Source organism: Pongo abelii, chromosome 20, assembly GCF_028885655.2.
Source record: "Pongo abelii isolate AG06213 chromosome 20, NHGRI_mPonAbe1-v2.0_pri, whole genome shotgun sequence".
Lineage (NCBI taxonomy): Eukaryota > Metazoa > Chordata > Mammalia > Primates > Hominidae > Pongo > Pongo abelii.
This window is the reverse complement of record NC_072005.2, coordinates 49,484,717-49,503,001: the sequence shown is the minus strand read 5'-3', so window position 1 is coordinate 49,503,001 and position 18,285 is coordinate 49,484,717. Positions and strand designations below refer to the sequence as shown.

Sequence of the window (18,285 nt, the reverse complement as noted above, 5' to 3'; positions counted from 1 at the left end):
TGCAGTGGCACCATCTTGGCTCACTGCAACCTCTGCCTCCCGGGTTCAAGCGGTTCTCCTGCCTCAGCCTCCCAAGTAGTTGGGATTACAGGCGCGCCACCACACCTGGCTAACTTTTGTATTTTTAGTTGAGATGGTGTTTCACTATGTTGGCCAGGCTGGTCTCGAACTCCTGACCTCATGATCTGCCCACCTTGGCCCCCCAAAGTGCTGGGATTACAGGCGTGAGCCACTGCACCTGGCCTGTCACTGTTAATTTTCTTGGAGCAAAAGTTTTAGAGCCAAAATATGGCAAACTCTGATGTGAAACTGGGAATAAATGAATGAAGAGGTCAGAGCAAGGGTGGGGCAGCCTGGGAGCATCTAAAGGAGATGATCTGCCAGGCGTGGTGGCTCATGCCTGTAACCCCAACATTTTGGGAGACCGAGATGGGAGGACTGCAGGAGGCCAGGAGTTTGAGACCAGCATGGTCAACATAGCAAGATCCCATCTCTGTGTTTTTTTAAATTTTTTAAATGAAAAATAAATAAAGGAGATGGTTGTTAGTTGGCTCCTGCTAACAGTTGCCAAGTGGGAGTGGGCCCCATGGTGTTGTCTTGTATTTATTTTTTCTCAGAGAACTCAGGAATTGGAACTTGTATAAAGCACAGTGCCAAAAATTTAAATGTTGGCAACTGATACAATATTTAGAAAGCTCTGTGGAGAATAACCAAACTGTGGCTTTTTAGCAATTAGGTTGGAATCTCAGCTATGTGACATCAGGAAAGTGACTTCCTTTCTTTAGCCTTTAGCCTTAGTTTTCTTTGTTTCTTTTCTTTTCTTTTTTTTTTCTTGCTCCGTCGCCCAGGCTGGAGTGCAGTGGTACAATCATAGCTCACTGCAGCCTCTATCTCTCGGGCTCAAGCAATCCTCCTGCCTCAGCCTCCTGAGTAGCTAGGACTATATGTGTGTGCCACCACACCCAGCTAATTTGTTTTATTTTATTTTTCTGGTATTTTTTTTTGTAGAGATGGGGGTCTCCCTATGTTGCCCAGGCTGGTCTTGAACTCCTGAGTTCAAGCAATCAATCTGCTTCAACCTCCCAAAGTGCTGGGATTACAGGTGTGAGCCACCCATCCCGGCCAGCCTTAGTTTTCTCATGTGTAGAATGGGCACGCATCAACCCATTCCATCAGGGTTATTGAGAGGGCTAAAAACAGATTATGGACATAAGGGATTTACTCAATTTGGGATTGGTAAGTGGGTACTCAAATAACGGATTCTAGACACTAACTTTCCCCAGGTACAAGGGGACCTAGATATTGGGGAGGTGGAATTTGAATGCCTGTATTTCTAATATAGGAGAAGTTAGGCTGACAGAAGGCACTGTAAGTCCTACTTTTAAATTTCTCGGCCTGGCACGGTGGCTCACGCCTGTAAGCCCAGCACTTTGGGAGGCCGAAGCGGGCGGATCACGAGGTCAAGAGATCGAGACCATCCTGACCAACACTGTGAAACCCCCGTCTGTACTAAAAATACAAAAATTAGCCGGGCGCAGTGGCGCACGCCTGTAGTCCCAGCTACTCGGGAAGCTGAGGCAGGAGAATCGCTTGAACTCGAGAGGTGGAGGTTGCAGTGAGCCAAGATTGTGCCACTGCACTCCAGCCTGGCAACAGAGCCAGACTCCGTCTCAAAAAAAAAAAAAAGAAAAAAAATTTATCTTGCCCCTAATTTATCAATAGCGCTCTACATATGTTAATTTTAAGCACTTTCCTGTGTTAATTCATTTAATCCTTATAACCCAGTGAGGTAGGTGGCATCATTTGGGAAGACAGGGAAACTAACATTCAGATACTTAAGTACCTTGTTCAGTGCCACACAGACTATAAGTAGCAAGGCTGGGTTCGCACCCAGACTGTGGCCGGTGTCTTTTGTCTTAATTACCTTCACTTTCTGCTTATTCCAGAGCCCCAACCCCCGCCTGACCTTCTGCGTCAAAACCTACGAACGCCTTTTCTACATGGTGGCTCCGAACCCCGAAGCCATGCGCATTTGGATGGACGTCATCGTGACAGCAGCTGACGAAAACCACGCCCCCTGAGTGGCCCCGCCCTCTTGGGGGAAGTCCCTTCCAGGCTCCGCCGGCGCGGGGCGCGGGGGAGTTCCTAGGCCCCGCCCACTGCCGGAAAACTTGGTCGCATTGCTTTGGAACTCTCCCGGGAATTCCGCAGGCGCCGCAGCTTAGCTGGCCTGAGCTGCTGCGTTCTGAGTTGCGGGTGCCTTGCCACCGACGGGATCGCCGGCCCCTGAGGCCCTGTCCGGGGCAGGAGGAAGATTGCAGGGGCGGGAAGAAACTATTTATTGGTGCTCCTGTGATACCGAATTAAATACGGAGGAAAAACAGGAATTGCTGCTGTGGTTTCCAGCCCAGGCATCCGGGGCCCTTTGGCCCCTAGGCAGGATATCTGAGTTATCTCGGTACCTCTGGGAGCCACGCGTCCCACAGCCGGCTCTCTTTAGGAATGGAGGCCTTCAACTCTAAGGTCATGGCTGGGAGAAAAGGATGAGAGGCATGTGTCCTTAGTGTTTGGTAGTTTTGCTTTTTTAGTTTGTAGGCCCTTCTGTTTCCACCCTTTCTGGCCTGACCGGCTGCTGGAAATTTCTAGGAACTCCTAGGCTTCCCCGCTTTAGGCCTTTGCCTACGTTGTTCTCTCTGCCCTTTTCTTCCCTTTTTTTCTTTTATTTATTTACTTTTATAGAGATGGGTCTCACTGTGTTGCCCAGGCTGGTCTCCAACTCCTGGACTTAAGCGATCCACCCACCTTAGCCTCCCAAGGTGCTGAGATTACAGGTGTGAGCCACCACTCCCGGCCCCCCTCCTTCCCTTAATCAGCTGCATCTCATTCTTCCAGCCTTAGTTCAGCTGGCACCTCCTTCAGGAAGCCCTCACTGACTTTCCTGGCTGGGTCAGGCACCCCCTTTTGAGCTCTGTCATCCCATCCCTGAGGACCCTGGGTTGTCATGGGCGATGGATCTGTGTCCTTTATGCACTGGGAGCTCCATGAGGCAGAGCCAGCAGTGTCCTGGTCACTGCTGTTCCCAGCACCATAGAGCATGTCTTATTCCATGAAAGTGGAAAAAAAACAAAAAACAAAACTCGCTTCCCTTTCACCTCTGGGCCTTTGTACATTCTGTTCCCTTTGCTTAGGCACCTCTCCCCTTTCCACAAAAGCCCTACTCATCATTTAGGTTTTAGTTCCTGTGTTAAGTCTCTTTCTCCAGGAAGCCCTCCCTGATTGTCCTGGCAGGTCAGATGCTTCCTCTGGGCTTTTCTTTTTTGTTGAGACAGAGTCTTGGTCTGTTGCCCAGGCTGGAGTGCAGTGGTGCAATCTTGGCTCACTGCAACCTCCACCTCTCAGGTTCAATCGATTCTCCTGCTCAGCCTCCCGAGTGGCTGGGATTACAGGCACCCACCACCACACCACGCCTGGCCATTTTTTTTATTTTTAGTAGAGATGGGGTTTCACCATGTAGGCCAGGATAGCCTCCAACTCCTAGGCTCAAGCGATCTGCCTGTCTCGGCCTCCCAAAGTGTTGGAATTACAGGCGTAAGCCACTGCTCCTGGCCCTGGGCTTTTCATTATAGCCCTGACCGCTCCACCTGTGCCTCCCCATTCCCAACCCTGATCATTCTATCCTGTGCTTCTCTCATCATGGCCTTCACTCCCCGGGATCATCACTGCTGTTGAGTCTGTCTCCCACTCTGGCCTGGGAGTGAGTGCTGTCTTGGTCACCACTGAACCCTTGGTACAGCAGAGGGCCTGGTGCATACTAGGTACGGAGGGAATATTTGGTGGTTGAATAAACTGATGGGAAAGTGATGCTAAGGGCTGGAGACTGCCATGAACAAGGCAGGTAGAGCTCTTTGGCTGACTTCATCCTTCAGGTCTCATCTACGGCGCCCCTTCCTTCAAGAAGCTCTCCCTGACCCCTAGGCCAGGTCAGGTGCTTGCGCTGGGCCTTTACAGTCCTCCAGGGTCCCCCACTTGAGCACTCTAGGCTGTCAACTCTGGAGACAGCTCTTTCCTGCCTCAAAAAGTTCCCTTGAGGACCCAGATATAGTGCTCTGAGTCCCGGGAGTGCAGACACCCAAATTCCTAGGTCCTCTGGGACTGTAGGTGTCCCTTGGCCTCTACCTTCAGGTGTGTGACATCTGGATTCTTGGATCAGTTCATCCCCCAGCCCCTCTGCAAACCGGGTCCCTTACCGAATCCCGCTTCATGGACATCTGACCAATGTAGACGACAGCTCCCCGTGTTCAGAAGAGCCCTGCTCTTGGGTTTAATGCTCTGTGGTCACTGTGTAGAAATTCATAAATGTATCTTTGAATTTCTGTTTTGTAAGCTAAGACTAATGAGACAATGAAAGCATGATGAGGCAGCCTCACCTCTCTGGAACAAGTTTCCACTCCTGTCCCCACCTCTTTTTTTTCTTGAGACGGAGTCTTACTCTGTCACCTAGGCTGGAGCGCAGTGGCGCGATCTCGGCTCACTGCAACCTCTGTCTTCCATGTTGAAGCGATTCTCTTGCCTCAGCCTCCTGAGTAGCTGGGATTTTAGGCACTGGCCACCACAGCTGGCTAATTTTTGTACTTTTAGTAGAGTCAGGGTTTCACTATGTTGGCCACGCTGGTCTTGAACTCCTGACCTCAAGTGATCCGCCTGCCTGGGCCTCCCAAAATGCTGGGAATACAGGTGTGAACCACCGTGCCTGGCCTGTACCCTTCTTAACTCTGCCCTGTGATCACTGGCACTCTCCACCCCTGTTGCAGGCACGCCACAAGAAGATCAGGGTTGGGTACTTGTGCCTCATGGTATCCTGGGGTGGAACATGGCAGTGGGCATCTGGTGGGATGGGGAACCCAGCCAGGTTGCCCACGTTGTGGGGCAGGGTCCCTAGCCACCTTTGAAGATCTGTGCTGGTCCCACAAGTATCTCTGTGCCCAAGGGAACATAACATTAAACACCATGAGGGGTCAAGAGAAAGGCTGAGGACCGTAATCCTAGCCCGTAATGCCCATAATGCCCATAATCCTAGCATTTCAGGAGGCTGAGACAGGAAGATCACTTGAGCCCAGGAGTTTGAGACCAGCCTGGACAACATAGCAAGCCCCTGTTTCTACAAAAAAATTTAAAAATTAGCTGGACATGGTGGCACACACCTGTAGTGGCAGCTACTTGGGAGGCTGAGGTGGGAGGATTGCTTGAGTCCGGGAGATAGAGGCTGCAGTGAGCTGTGAGCTGCATGCCAGCCTGGGTGGCAGAGTGAGACTGCCTCAAAAAAAAAAAAAAAAAGAGATTGAGCCAGAAGAAAGGAAAGAAGTGTTTCTATTTTAGTACCTTTAACAGCACTCCTTCCTGTTTTTTTTTTTTTCGTGAGACGGAGTTTCACTCTTGTTGCCCAGGCTGGAGTGCAATGGTGTGATCTCAACTCACTGCAACCTCTGCCTCCTGGGTTCAAGCGATTCTCCTGTCTCAGCCTCTGGAGTAGCTGGGATTACAGGCGCACGCCACCACACCTGGCTAATTTTTTGTATTTTTAGTAGAAATGGGGTTTCACCATGTTGGTCAGGCTGGTCTCGAACTCCTGATCTCAGGTGATCTTCCCACCTTGGCCTCCCAAAGTGCTGGGATTACAGGCGTGAGCCACTGTGCCCGCCCTCTTTTCCTGCCTTTTGAACCAGAGCTCTACATTTCATTTTGCACTGGGGCCTGAAAATTATACAGTCAGCCCCGTCCCTGACTCCACTGCTTCCCTAACTTGTCCCAAACGGTGTGTCCCAGAGGGAGTGGGCCTGAGTCAGGCTGGGAACCTCACTGGCCTCAGAGCCTGGTCTGCCACAGGGAGATGAGAAATCCAGAGTGAATATGGTCCTGGGCTTGTCTGAGGCCTGGGAGTGATCTGTATTGCCAGCAGCTGCCTCTGCACTGACCCCTGAGCCAGATTCTAGATTCTCTGCCATAAAATCTGCAAAGGACCTAGAAGAGCCAGCCACCTACCACGCAGCGGGCTTAAGTGGTGCCCCTCATTCAAACCTCCTTCTGTTCTCTGGTCATGGGCCAGGCGGGGGTCAGCGCCCAGAATCTGGGCAGGCCTGAGCAAGAGGTACCTCTCCACCCTGGGTCCCACTCCCTCCCGAGATGCTAGTTCTTCTGGTCTGGCCAGTTGGGGTTCCTCCCTGAAACTCTCCCACACAGCTGGGACCTGCAGGGCCTCCTGCTTCAGAGCAGCACACAATAATAATGCTAGTCTCATCCTGCCTGTCACTCACTGAGTCCCCGCTGTATCCCTCAGGAGGTAGGGGTTTTCAGCTGAAGTACAGAGAGGGAGATCGAGTTGCTTGACGTTACACAGCAAGAGGGTGGCAGAGATAGGATTAAAATGTGTCTGTCCACTTCCAGACTTGATATTTTGCCCACTGCCTTACCCTACCATGAAAGATAGTCCTTCTTTTATTATAAAAAAGACACCTTGGGCCGGGCACGGTGGCTCACGCCTGTAATCCCAGCACTTTGAGAGGCCGAGGCAGGCAGATCACCTGAGGTCGGGAGTTTGAGACCAGCCTGACCAACATGGTGAAACCCCATCTCTACTAAAAATATGAAAAATTTGCTGAGTGTGGTGGTGGATGCCTGTAATCCCAGCTACTTGGGAGGCTGAGGTAGGAGAATCGCTTGAACCCGGGAGGCAGAGGTTGCAGTGAGCTGAGATTGCACCATTTGCACTCCAGCCTGGGAAACAAGAGTGAAACTCCGTCTCAAAAAAAAAAAAAAAAAAAAATAGACACCTTGGAGGCTCAGAGAGATGAAAGCATTTATGCAGCATCACACAGCAAAGCAAGAATCGGGGCTGAGATTCCAAGGCTGGGAGGCGGTGGGGGCAGGGGCCAGTGCTGAATGAATGACTGCACAAGAAGTCATTCACTTTCTCTCTCTCAGCTTCAGCATGATGCCAAGTGACCTCACCCAGGTGACTGAAGTGCTCGTCATTGTTGGGAACGGGGGTGCCTCACAGGGTCTGGAGAACAGATAATATCTTTACAAACACGACCGCTGCTTGTCTCGTCATCAGTGAGCCAGCCCCCTGCAGCCGGGTCTGACATCTGACTCTGCCGCTTCCCTTGCTATGTGAACTTGAACAGATACCTTCCTCTCTCTGGGTCTCAGAGTCTTCCTCTGTGAAGGAAATCCTCCTCTCTACCCCCTCGTTAGGAATTCAAGGCGAGATTGCTTGTATAAGAGCTGACCACCCTGTGTGGCACACGGTTGGAGCTCAAGAAGTGAGGGCTGTTAATAGTAATACTAACAATCTATTTAAGTTATTATTATTATTATTGTTGAGACAGGGTCTCTCTCTGTGACTCAGGCTGGAGTGCAGTGATGTGATCACAACTTACTGCAGCCTTGACCTCCCAGGCTCAATGTGATCCTTCCACCTCGGCCTCCTGAGTAGTTGGATCTATAGGTGAGCACCACCACACCTGGCTAATTTTTGTATTTTTTGTAGAGATAGGGTTTCACCATGTTGCCCAGGTTGGTCTCAAACTCCTGGGCTCAAGTGATCTGCCCGCCTCAGCCCCTACAAAATGCTGGGATTACAGGCACCAGCCACTGTGCTCAGCCCTTAACCTATTATTAGTAATAAAAACTAATGCTTTCATAGCTCCTAGAATTTGACCCTATTTTAATCATTTCACATGTATTTAACATTGATGCCCTAGCAGCCCTATGAAGTGGGTACTACTGAGACCCTCATTTTATGGATGAGGATGAGGACACTGAGGCACACAGGGGCCAAGTAATTGTCGGTTTCACAGCTGATATCCAATGGACCCATGTACCTAATTATAGGTACTGTTAGTTAAGCCAGACTGCCTGAGTTCAAATACCATCTCCACCACTTCCTAGCTTTGTGACCCTGAGCAAGTTGTTAAGCCCCCTATGCCTGCCTTGATTTCCCTATTTGTAAATTGACCATCATAGAAATCTCTCATAGGATCATGTGTAAAGGGTGTGGAAAGTTGCCTGGCACAGAGGAAGCACTGAATACATATGCTTTTGTCATAGTCTTTGTTTAGACAGGAAGCCTCTGAACATCAAAGAATTGGAGCCACTTGATCAAGTCACACAGCAGATTAGGGATAGAGTTGGTATTCAAATGCATGCCTCTCTGGCTGTAAAACTAAGGGTTATTGCAAAATATAATCTCAGGCCTAAAGCCAGGCTCTGACTTTGGCAAATGGCATGGGGGCCTTTGGAGACAGTCCTGGATTCAAATCCCAGTTCTGCCGCTTCCAAGCCTCTCCCAGTCTCAGTTTCCCTGTCTGTGAAATGAGACTTAGTTCTCTCTTTGCAGAGCTGTTGTGACATTCAGAGAGGATTCACAGAAAGTGCTAAGCACAGAGTAGGTGGTTAATAAATGCTAATAACCATACTTAGAGGTGAGGATTAAATGAGATAATGCATGCCCCCTGTTCAAAACAGTTTCTGGGAAACAAACACTTGATACTCAGTCACTATTGTTGTTATGACTTTTGTTACCATTGTTGTTATTGTCATGATGTGGTTTATGGCAAGAACTGTCTAGAATCAGCTTGGAAACCTCCCACTTCCTCTTCCCTCACATTGGATCCATCAGTAATCCCTACCTGTTCTTCTTCCTAAAATATTTTAGATGTTTCCACTCTTCACCTTTCCTTTGGGACACCCTCGGCCAAGTACATCTGCTCTGGCCTGTGTCAATGTTCTCCACCAGGGACACACCTGTGGTTGAACAAGTTGAGTTTATTGCTTTTTGCAATCAGGAAGAAAACACACCATGAGGTAACTGTGAGGTGTCTAAGTAAAAGGGTGTTAGAAAGGATTGATTTTTTTTTTTTTTTTTTTTTGAGTCAAAGTCTTGCTCTGTCGCCCAGGTTGGAGGGCAGTGGAGCGATCTCAGCTTACTGCAACCGCTGCCGCCTAGGTTCAGCGATTCTCCTGCCTCAGCCCCTAATCCCCAGTAGCTGGGATTACAGGTGTGTGCCACCACACCCAGCTTATTTTTTGTATTTTTAATAGAGACGGAGTTTCACCACGTTGGCCAGTCTGGTCTCGAACTCTTGATCTCAGGTGATCCACCCCCTTTGCCTCCCAAAGTGCTGGGATTACAGGTGTGAGCACCTGGCCAGAAAGGATTGATTTTAAGATTTGGGCTTGTGTGTGGTGGTCTTGGGAATGGTGCAAGGAAGTGGGGCCTCGTTCTAGTTTGGATACTGTTAAACAGAGGAGGAGTAATGCTGTGGTTGGGCATTTGCATAAATCTCATTTATGAGGCAAGAGAAATAAAGTGAGGTTAAAGTTGTAACTTTATAATATAATATAAGCAGTCATTTATATTAGCCAGGATATGAGGATGCTTAGTCATTCTGCGGTTTGCACAATGATCTTGTTTGTTTCTGTGTTCAGACATGGTTATGGTTTGGTCTTGATTTTTTTTCTTTCTTTGTTTTTTTGAGACAGGGTCTCACCCTGGTTGCCCAGGCTGGAGTGCAGTGGCGCAATCTCAGCTCACTGCAGCCTCAACCTCCCAGGCTCAGGTGATTCTCCCAGCTCAGCCTGTCAAGCAGCTGCGATTATAGGTGCACGGCCCCACGCCCAGCTAATTTTTTGTATTTTTAGTAGAGATGAGGTTTCGCTGTGTTGCCCAGGCTATTGACTTTTTTCTTGATCCTTTACTGTCGCAGTGTGGCCTTGCCCAGGTTGGTGCTCTGTGAAATTATCTATGTGCAGTTGAACTCCATGGCCTCACTGTGTGCCAGGCCAACTCCCAGCTGTTAGGGGCTGTTTTTCTTTTTCTTCCACGGAAAACTACCCGGCCCCTTGTTGGTTTCCTGGCCTTCTCTCTCACCCCTTCTAGAGTCATTTTCCTTCCACAGTGACATTCTTTACCTTGTTTTTATTGAAGAATAACATACGTCCAGTGACAGGCCTGAGTCAGTGATTCTCTATGTATCTGTACACACATGCGGCTGTCACCTAGATGAAGATCGTGGGGGCTCCTCCCTGTTGCTTCTTCTGGGGCGATGCCCTCCCAAAGGTAACATGCGTTCTGATTTCTATCACCACTGGTTAGTTTTGTCTGTTCTGGAACTTCATATAAATTGAGTTACACAGTATGTTTTTTGTTGTTGTTGTTGTTTAAGGCTTTCTAAACTCAACACCAAGTTTTTTCTTTTTTTAAATAAAATGAGATGGGATTTCACTATGTTGCACAGGCTGGTCTCAAAACCCCTGGGTTCAAGTGATCCTCCCACCTTGGTCTCTCAAAGTGCTGGGATTACAGGTGTGAGCCACTGTGCCTGGTCCCAACACAAAGTTTTTGAGATATGTTGCTGCATATATCAGGTGTTGGATCTTTTCCATTGCTGTGTAGTATTCCATTGGCCGAATCAACCACTGTCTTTTGCCATTCACTTCTTTTTCTTTTTCCTTTTTTAAAATCATATATCCTACTTTCAGATCCATTACTTTTTAAAAATTTTTAAATTTTTAAATTTTTTTTTGAGACAGGGTCTCACTCTGTTGCCCAGGCTGGAGTGCGGTGGCGTGATCTCAGCTCACTGCAACCTCCACCTCCTGGGCTCAAGTGATTCTCCTGCCCTACCCTTCCGAGTAGCTGGGACAGCAGGTGCACAGCACTGCACCTGGCTAATTTTTAAAAAAATTTATTATATTTTTTAATAGAGATGAGGTTTCGCCATGTTGCCCAGGCTGGTCTCGAACTCCTGATCTCAAGTGATCCACCCGCCTCGGTCTCCCAAAGTGCTGGGATTACAGGCATGAGCCACCGCGCCCGGCCTCCATTTACTTCTTGATGGCTAGCTGCACTATTTCTCAGGTTGATCATATTAGGAAGCAAATCTATTATGTCTTCCAGCTCATTTAGACCCTCTTAAAGATTCTCTACTGTTCTCAAAATTAATCCAAATCTCTTATCGGGGCCTCTAATGCCCTGAGTGTCTCGGCCTCTGCCTGACTCTTTCATCTCAGTTCCTGCCCTTCTCTCATGGACTTCTGAGCTCAGGAGCACTGCTCTCCTTTCCATGTTTGAATGGTCCATCCTACCTCCCACCTCCAGGTGCTCCCACGTGCTGTTCCCTCTGCTTGTAAAGGGCTGTGTCCCTCTCTTGACCTGCTCTAGCTGGCTACATCCTGCATGCCCTTGAGGTTGCATCTCAGATAACCTCAAGGAAGCCCTCACCGACCAGCCCCCACTTCTAGACTGCACATCTCCTTGTATCACTACACTTTTTCCTTTAGTGTCTTAGTCTCTGTGGTAAACACCAATTTGTATGATTATTTGATTAGCATCTGTCTCCCCCATCAGACTGTGAGCTCTGCCAGGACAGGCGCTGGTTCTGTCTTCATCTCCAGCATTACCTAGACCAAAGCCGGGCACACGGTAGATGCTCATTTAACAGTTACCGAACACTGAATGTCGAGTAGCCCCAGCCTGTCTTTAAGCCCCACTACTCTCTCACCCCAAACACACACAGACTTTCTCCCGCGAGCTGTCAGGGAACCTCAGCTCCCACCCTTTCCCTCCTTGGCAACTTCACAGGGCAGGGACTGCTCTCCCTGTGGATGACGCGCCTAGGGGCGGGGACCCGCCCCACAGCCGACGCTGAGTTGGCCCGGTTGGGCAAGGCTGGGGTTGCCTGGGGCGAGGTTACTCATCCTGGGCTCAGGTAAGAGGGCCTGAGCTGGGAGGCGGCACACCCAGGGGGGACGCCAAGGGAGCAGGACGGAGCCATGGACCCCACCAGGAAAGCAGGTGCCCAGGCCGTGATCTGGACCGCAGACTGGCTGCTGCTGCTGCTGCTGCTGCTACTTCGCGGAGGTGGGTCTGCTGCCTGGAGAGGTGGAGGGGGTAGAGTGGGGGCTCCTAGGGAGGAGGCTCCTCTGGCCCCGTACAGAGAAGGCTGTGGGAAGCATCCCCACATAAGCAGAGGGCACTGTGGGCAAAGTTCCCCCATCCTGAGCAAGGGAGGCAGAGGGAAGGGTCCTCCACCATGGGCAGTAGGAGGGGTTCCCCACCACGGACAAGGGGAACTGTGGGCAAAATTTTCCTATCCTGAAGCTGTAGAAAGAAGTCCCCTGTTCCTAGGCCGGGCGCGGTGGCTCACGCCTGTAATCTCAGCACTTTGGGAGGCCGAGGCAGGCGGATCATGAGGTCAAACGATCCAGAGTAGCCTGGCCAACATGGTGAAACCCCGTCTCTACTAAAAATACAAAAATTAGCAGGGCGCGGTAGCGCGAGCCTGTAGTCCCAGCTACTCGGGAGGCTGAGGCAGGAGAATCGTTTGAATCGGAGAGGCGGAGGTTGCAGTGAGCCGAGATTGCGCCACTGCACTCCAGCCTGGCGACAGAGCGAGACTCCGTCTCAAAAAAAAAAAAAAAAAAAAAGAAAAAAAGAGTTCCCTGTCCTGGGCAGAGAAGCTGTGGGCAGAGTTCTCTCATTTGAGCAGAAGGGGGCTGTGGGAAGGGATCCCTCACTGAGCACAGTCTAGCACAGTCTACTGTGGGAAAAGTTCTCCTACACACTGTGGGAAAAGTTCTCTCATTCTGAGCAGAAAACTGTGAGGAGGTATCCCTCCTACCCCGGGATGAGGGGATTCATGGCGGGGATCGCCTACAGTGGGCATACAGGGCTGTCGGAAGGATGTGCCCACGGTTGGCATAGTGAGTGTGAAGGAAAAGGGTCCAGTGATTCCCGTGCTTCCAGATTTGTGGAAAGCTTTTCCCTACTCCTGCCCTGGAAAAGTGTGTGCAATAAGACTGTCTTATCCCGGGACAGAGGGCATGGGCAGGACTATTTCTTCCTTGGGGGCGGACGCTTTAGCAAGGAGGGCTCAGGTCTACTCGGCTCCGCTCCCCTAGGAGCGCAGGCCCTGGAGTGCTACAGCTGCGTGCAGAAAGCAGATGACGGATGCTCCCCGAACAAGATGAAGACAGTGAAGTGCGCGCCGGGCGTGGACGTCTGCACCGAGGCCGTGGGGGCGGTGGAGACCAGTGAGTGGGGACCCCCGGGCCACGCACACCACTGCAGGCTCCTCCGGCCCAGCCCCGCCTCCTTATAGTCCTTTCTGGATCTGGCCACGCCCCTTTAACGCGGCCCCACTCCTCCCTTTCAGCCTGGCCAGGACCCTACGACACAGCCTTGCCCCTCCTCGCAGGCCAGGCCTTCTCTATTAACAATTACAAGGGCGAGGAGTAGAGAGTTGAGAACTGGGTGGGGCGGACTGGGAGAGCTCGGGTTTGGAACGAGGTCACGTCCTGTGCACTTTTTCTGCTCCACCACTGAGACCTCCCCATCCCTGCCTGTCAACCGGGCTGTCTCCTCCGACTCAGCTCTTTGAGGTTCCGCCCGCATTCCATGACCCCGATCCTCCCTCCTTCGGTCGTTCTTTCCGCTCTGAGCGGCTCTTTGGGGGCGTCCATCCGCCAATTCCTGCCTGTCGGTCCTGTGGTGTTGGTCTATTTGAGGCCCCGCCCCTCCCGGACCCTACCCAACTCTGGGCCACGCCCCACCTGAGACCACGCCCACAGCTAATCCCGCCCTTGTCCCTCTCCCCAGTCCACGGACAATTCTCGCTGGCAGTGCGGGGTTGCGGTTCGGGACTCCCCGGCAAGAATGACCGCGGCCTGGATCTTCACGGGCTTTTGGCATTCATCCAGCTGCAGCAATGCGCTCAGGATCGCTGCAACGCCAAGCTCAACCTCACCTCGCGGGCGCTCGACCCGGCAGGTCCGTGGGGGCGGGGCCGTAGCTGCGGGGGCGGAGCCACATTCGGGCCTGCCAAGATGGAGGCGGAGCCGTGGCGGAGGCGGGAGTACCCGGCCTGGGCTGGGGGTGGGGTCACACTCTGGGGCGGGGCCAAGAGGCAGCAGGAGGGACTTTCTGGCTGTAGGCGCCGGGAGGTTGCGCGCTGGGGCGGGGCTACTAGTAGGCGGGGTCATCGATTGTGCGGGGCCAGGCCTTAGAGGCGGGGCTGGAGGACGAGCTGCGGTTCCCGAACCCTTTCGACGCCTTTTCTTCCTCTCGGCTCCCCTCGCAGGTAACGAGAGTGCATACCCGCCCAACGGCGTGGAGTGCTACAGCTGTGTGGGCCTGAGCCGGGAGGCGTGCCAGGGTACATCGCCGCCGGTCGTGAGCTGCTACAACGCCAGCGATCATGTCTACAAGGGCTGCTTCGACGGCAACGTCACCTTGACGGCAGGTGAGGGAGCCCCGGAGCACGGGACCTACGGGAGTTGTGGTAGCCCTTCTGAAGCACCCTGGGCGGTAGGGAGCCCTTTACCCAAAGCGTTTCCTTCACCTGCGACGCATTCTGGGAACCGTGGGGCCTAAGTGCTTGTATCGTAGGGCATCATGGAAAATGCAGTCCCTTCCCCCAACATATTAATAGTGTGGGGATAGTGATGCTTTGTCCCAGAGTGTTTTGGAGGGAAATACATTTCCATAGAGGGCTGACAGGTACTTAAGAGGTATTTAAGCCTCGAAGCTTCTGCCGAGGCACTGCGGGGAATCTCTAGTTCTTAGCCCTTAAAACTCAAGGGGTCCCCCGCCTGTCCCAGACTATTGAGAAATGTAACCATGAAAAATGAAGTTCTTCAAACCCCATCCCCTGCCAGTTATGCTATGGAAGATGTAGTTCTTTTTTATTTTATTATTACTATTTTTTTTTAAAGACAGCATCTTGCTCTGTCGCCTAGCTTGGAGTGTAGTGGCGCAATCATAGCTCACTGCAGCCTCTACCTCTTGGGCTCAAGCAGTCCTCCCACCTCAGCCTCCCAAGTAGCTGGAACTACAGAGGTGCACCGCCACGACTGGTTCCTTTTATTTTTGGTAACAGTGGGGTCTTGCCATGTTACCCAGGCTGGTATTGAACTCCTGGGCTAAGCGATCCTCCTGCCTAGGTCTCCCAGAGTGTCGGGATTACAGCCGTGAACCACTGAGCCTGGTGCAGAGATGTAACTCTGACTCTTAAGACTAAATTCTGATGGGGAAGTAAAAGCCAGGGTGAAGGCTAAGGGGATAATGGTGAGAGGGTTGTAGAGGAAGTTTGTTCTGCCCTGTGGTCTTGTGAGAGGTCTTGTATCTCAGTCTAAGCCTTTGTTTTAAACCCTACTTTTGGTTCAGCCTACACACATTTCCATTCAAAGCACAATGGAAAATGTTAATCCACCATGTGCCAAAGACAGTGAGTCTGTCTGTTTCTTATGGTAGGACCTGAGTTGAGATTTTGGGATTAATGGATGCAGAGACTTTCTGTCTCATTTTGGGGGTTCTCTGTTCTTTTTTTTTTTTTTTTTTTTGCAAGACAGAGTCTCACTCTGTTGCCCAGTGATCCACCTGCCTCGGCTTCCCAAAGTGCTGGGATTACAGGCGTGAGCCACCACACCCGGTCAGGTTCTCTGTTCTTGTCTGATGCCTCTAAGTTTTGTTCTGGCCATGTCAACCTCTCTCCCTCCAGCCACTGACCTATCTGTGTCTCCTTCCTGCAGCTAATGTGACCGTGTCCTTGCCTGTCCGGGGCTGTGTCCAGGATGAATTCTGCACTCGGGATGGAGTAACAGGTCCAGGGTTCACGCTCAGTGGCTCCTGTTGCCAGGGGTCCCGCTGTAACTCTGACCTCCGCAACAAGACCTACTTCTCCCCTCAAATCCCACCCCTTGTCCGGCTGCCCGCTCCAGAGCCCACGACTGTGGCCTCAACCATATCTGTGGCCTCAACCACGTCTGTCACCACTTCTACCTCGGCCCCAGTGAGACCCACATCCACCAGCAAACCCATGCCAGCCCCAACCAGTCAGACTCCGAGACAGGAAGTAGAACTCGAGGCCTCCCGGGATGAGGAGCCCAGGTTGACTGGAGGCGCCGCTGGCCACCAGGACCGCAGCAATTCGGGGCAGTATCCTGCAAAAGGGGGGCCCCAGCAGCCCCATAACAAAGGCTGTGTGGCTCCCATGGCTGGATTGGCAGCCCTTCTGTTGGCCGTGGCTGCTGGTGTCCTGCTGTGAGCTTCTCCACCTGGAAATTTCCCTCTCACTTACTTCTCTGGCCCTGGGTACCCCTCTTCTCATCACTTCCTGTTCCCACGACTGGACTGGGCTGGCCCAGCCCCTGTTTTTCCAACATTCCCCAGTATCCCCAGCTTCTGCTGCGCTGGTTTGCGGCTTTGGGAAATAAAATACTGTTGTATATATCCTGCCAGGGGTGTTCCAGCTTTTTGAGGACAGCACCTGTATCCTTCTCATCCTTGTCTCTCCGCTTGTCCTCTTGTGATGTTAGGACAGAGTGAGAGAAGTCAGCTGTCACAGGGAAGGTGAGAGAGAGGATGCTGAGCTTCCTACTCACTTTCTCCTAGCCAGCCTGGACTTTGGAGTGTGGGGTGGGTGGGACAATGGCTCCCCACTCTAAGCACTGCCTCCCCTACTCCCCCCATCTTTGGGGAATCGGGGGGAAGACATATTCCCCATATGTCTTCCTTACTAGACTGTGAGCTCCTCGAGGGCAGGGACCGTGCCTTACGCCTGTGTGTGATCAGTTTCTGGCACATAAATGCCTCAATAAAGATTTAATTACTTTGTATAGTGCTTTAAAGGAGTCACTTCCACCTTGTTTCTCGCAATAACCTCTCTAGCTGAGCTAGGGTGGGCATCATAAAGCCTTTTAACAGGAAAGATCTGGGACCTAGAGCCGCAGCCCTGGGGGAAGTCATGGTTGAACTTTAATCTCCTGGGGTCCAGCCCGCATGTGGGTGGTCCCACTGGTGAGGGGGAGACCAGGCGAAACCATTAAGCGGCATGGAGGGGTGAATGGGGCTTTTAGCATTGCCAGGGAACAGAGAGCTTTGTCTAATGAGTTTGTGTACCCTCCCTAGTCTCCACCCGCCTTGTCATCCAGCCAGCTGTCTGCATTTTTTTAGAGACGGGGTCTCTGTCACCCAAACTGGACTGCAGTGGCCCAATCATAGCTCTGCAACCTCTAACTCCTGCCTCAGGCTCCCAAGTAGCTGGGACTACAGGCTCATCCCATCATACTTGGCTAATTTTATTTTTTGTAGAGATGAGGTCTTGCTATGATGCATAGTCCTCCTGCCTTGGCCTCCCAAAGTGTTGGGATTACAGGCAGAAGCCACTGCACCTGGCTTCATCTGGTTTACTAAGAGTCATTAAGGCTGGGCGTAGTGGTTCATGCCTGTAATGCCAGCACTTTGGGAGGCCGAGGCAGCCGGATCACCTGAGGTCCGGAGTCCAAGACCAGCCTGACCAACATGGAGAAACCCTGTCTCTACTAAAAATAAAAAATTAGCCGGGCATGGTGGTGCATGCCTGTAATCCTAGCTACTCGGGAGGCTGAGGCAGGAGAATCGCTTGAACCCGGGAGGCGGAGGTTGCGGTGAGCCAAGATCATGTCACTGCACTCCAGCCTGGGCAAAAAGAGTGAAACTGTCTCAAAAAAAAAAAAAAAAATTCATTAACTGGGCTCACCTACTGTATCCCACTTGTCCATAGGGCCCGAGGGTGCTGCTGTTGGTCTTTGCTTGATGTTGGGGACCTGAGGCTTGAGCCCCACCTCCATCTCCCTCCAATCAGATGAAGGCCTGGCCCTAGAGGCACTGGAGGGGAAAAGCTTGGCTTGGGAATGAGAGAGTTCCTGGTGGGCTTTGCGACTGCTTGATGGGAGGAGGATCAGATGTGGGGAATAGTGAGATCATAACAGTATGTTGCCAATATTACTATTGATAGCCAATATTACTATTGATAATGGGGAGTAGTGTGAGGTAACAACAAAACAATAGCAAATAATGAGTATAGCAACAAAATAGAACATCAATAAGAGTATGAGCTCTTATTCTGAAACACATGTATTGTAATACATGTATAGAGGGAAACATCAGTGATGGTAAATGTAGTGTTGGGAGTATTAGTGATTTTTTTATTTTTATTTTTTATTATTTTTATTATTTTTTATTTATTTATTTATTTTTTATTTTTTGGCTGGTAACTGCTCTTTTATTTCCTATAACTCAAGCTACAGAAAATAAACTCACTTTGTAGCATTTCTTTTTTTTTTTTTTTTATGAAGTATTTATTGATCATTCTTGGGTGTTTCTCGGAGAGGGGGATGTGGCAGGGTCATGGGATAATAGTGGAGAGAAGGTCAGCAGATAAACACATGAACAAAGGTCTCTGGTTT

The 18,285-nt window shown here is 51.0% G+C and overlaps 2 protein-coding genes across 4 annotated transcripts in view; both read left to right on the top strand.

The window, feature by feature from the left end:
• The window catches only part of PHLDB3 (pleckstrin homology like domain family B member 3), a 30,610-nt gene extending 28,223 nt beyond the window's left edge, over positions 1-2,387 (top strand). For all 3 annotated transcript variants that reach the window (XM_054540581.2, XM_054540583.2, XM_024237570.3), the window contains one exon: positions 1,947-2,387. In XM_054540581.2, coding sequence (XP_054396556.2) covers positions 1,947-2,081 — 135 coding nt within the window. In that variant the 3' untranslated portion in view covers positions 2,082-2,387. The remainder of the gene's footprint in view (positions 1-1,946) is intronic.
• Positions 2,388-11,270: 8,883 nt separating this feature from the next.
• Positions 11,271-16,679, top strand: LYPD3 (LY6/PLAUR domain containing 3). The gene is made up of 5 exons (XM_002829315.5): positions 11,271-11,920; positions 12,961-13,092; positions 13,658-13,828; positions 14,139-14,300; positions 15,589-16,679. Exons 1-5 carry the CDS (start codon positions 11,833-11,835, stop codon positions 16,101-16,103), a joined length of 1,068 nt encoding a protein of 355 aa, XP_002829361.4. The 5' UTR covers positions 11,271-11,832; the 3' UTR covers positions 16,104-16,679.
• Positions 16,680-18,285: the final 1,606 nt, after the last annotated feature.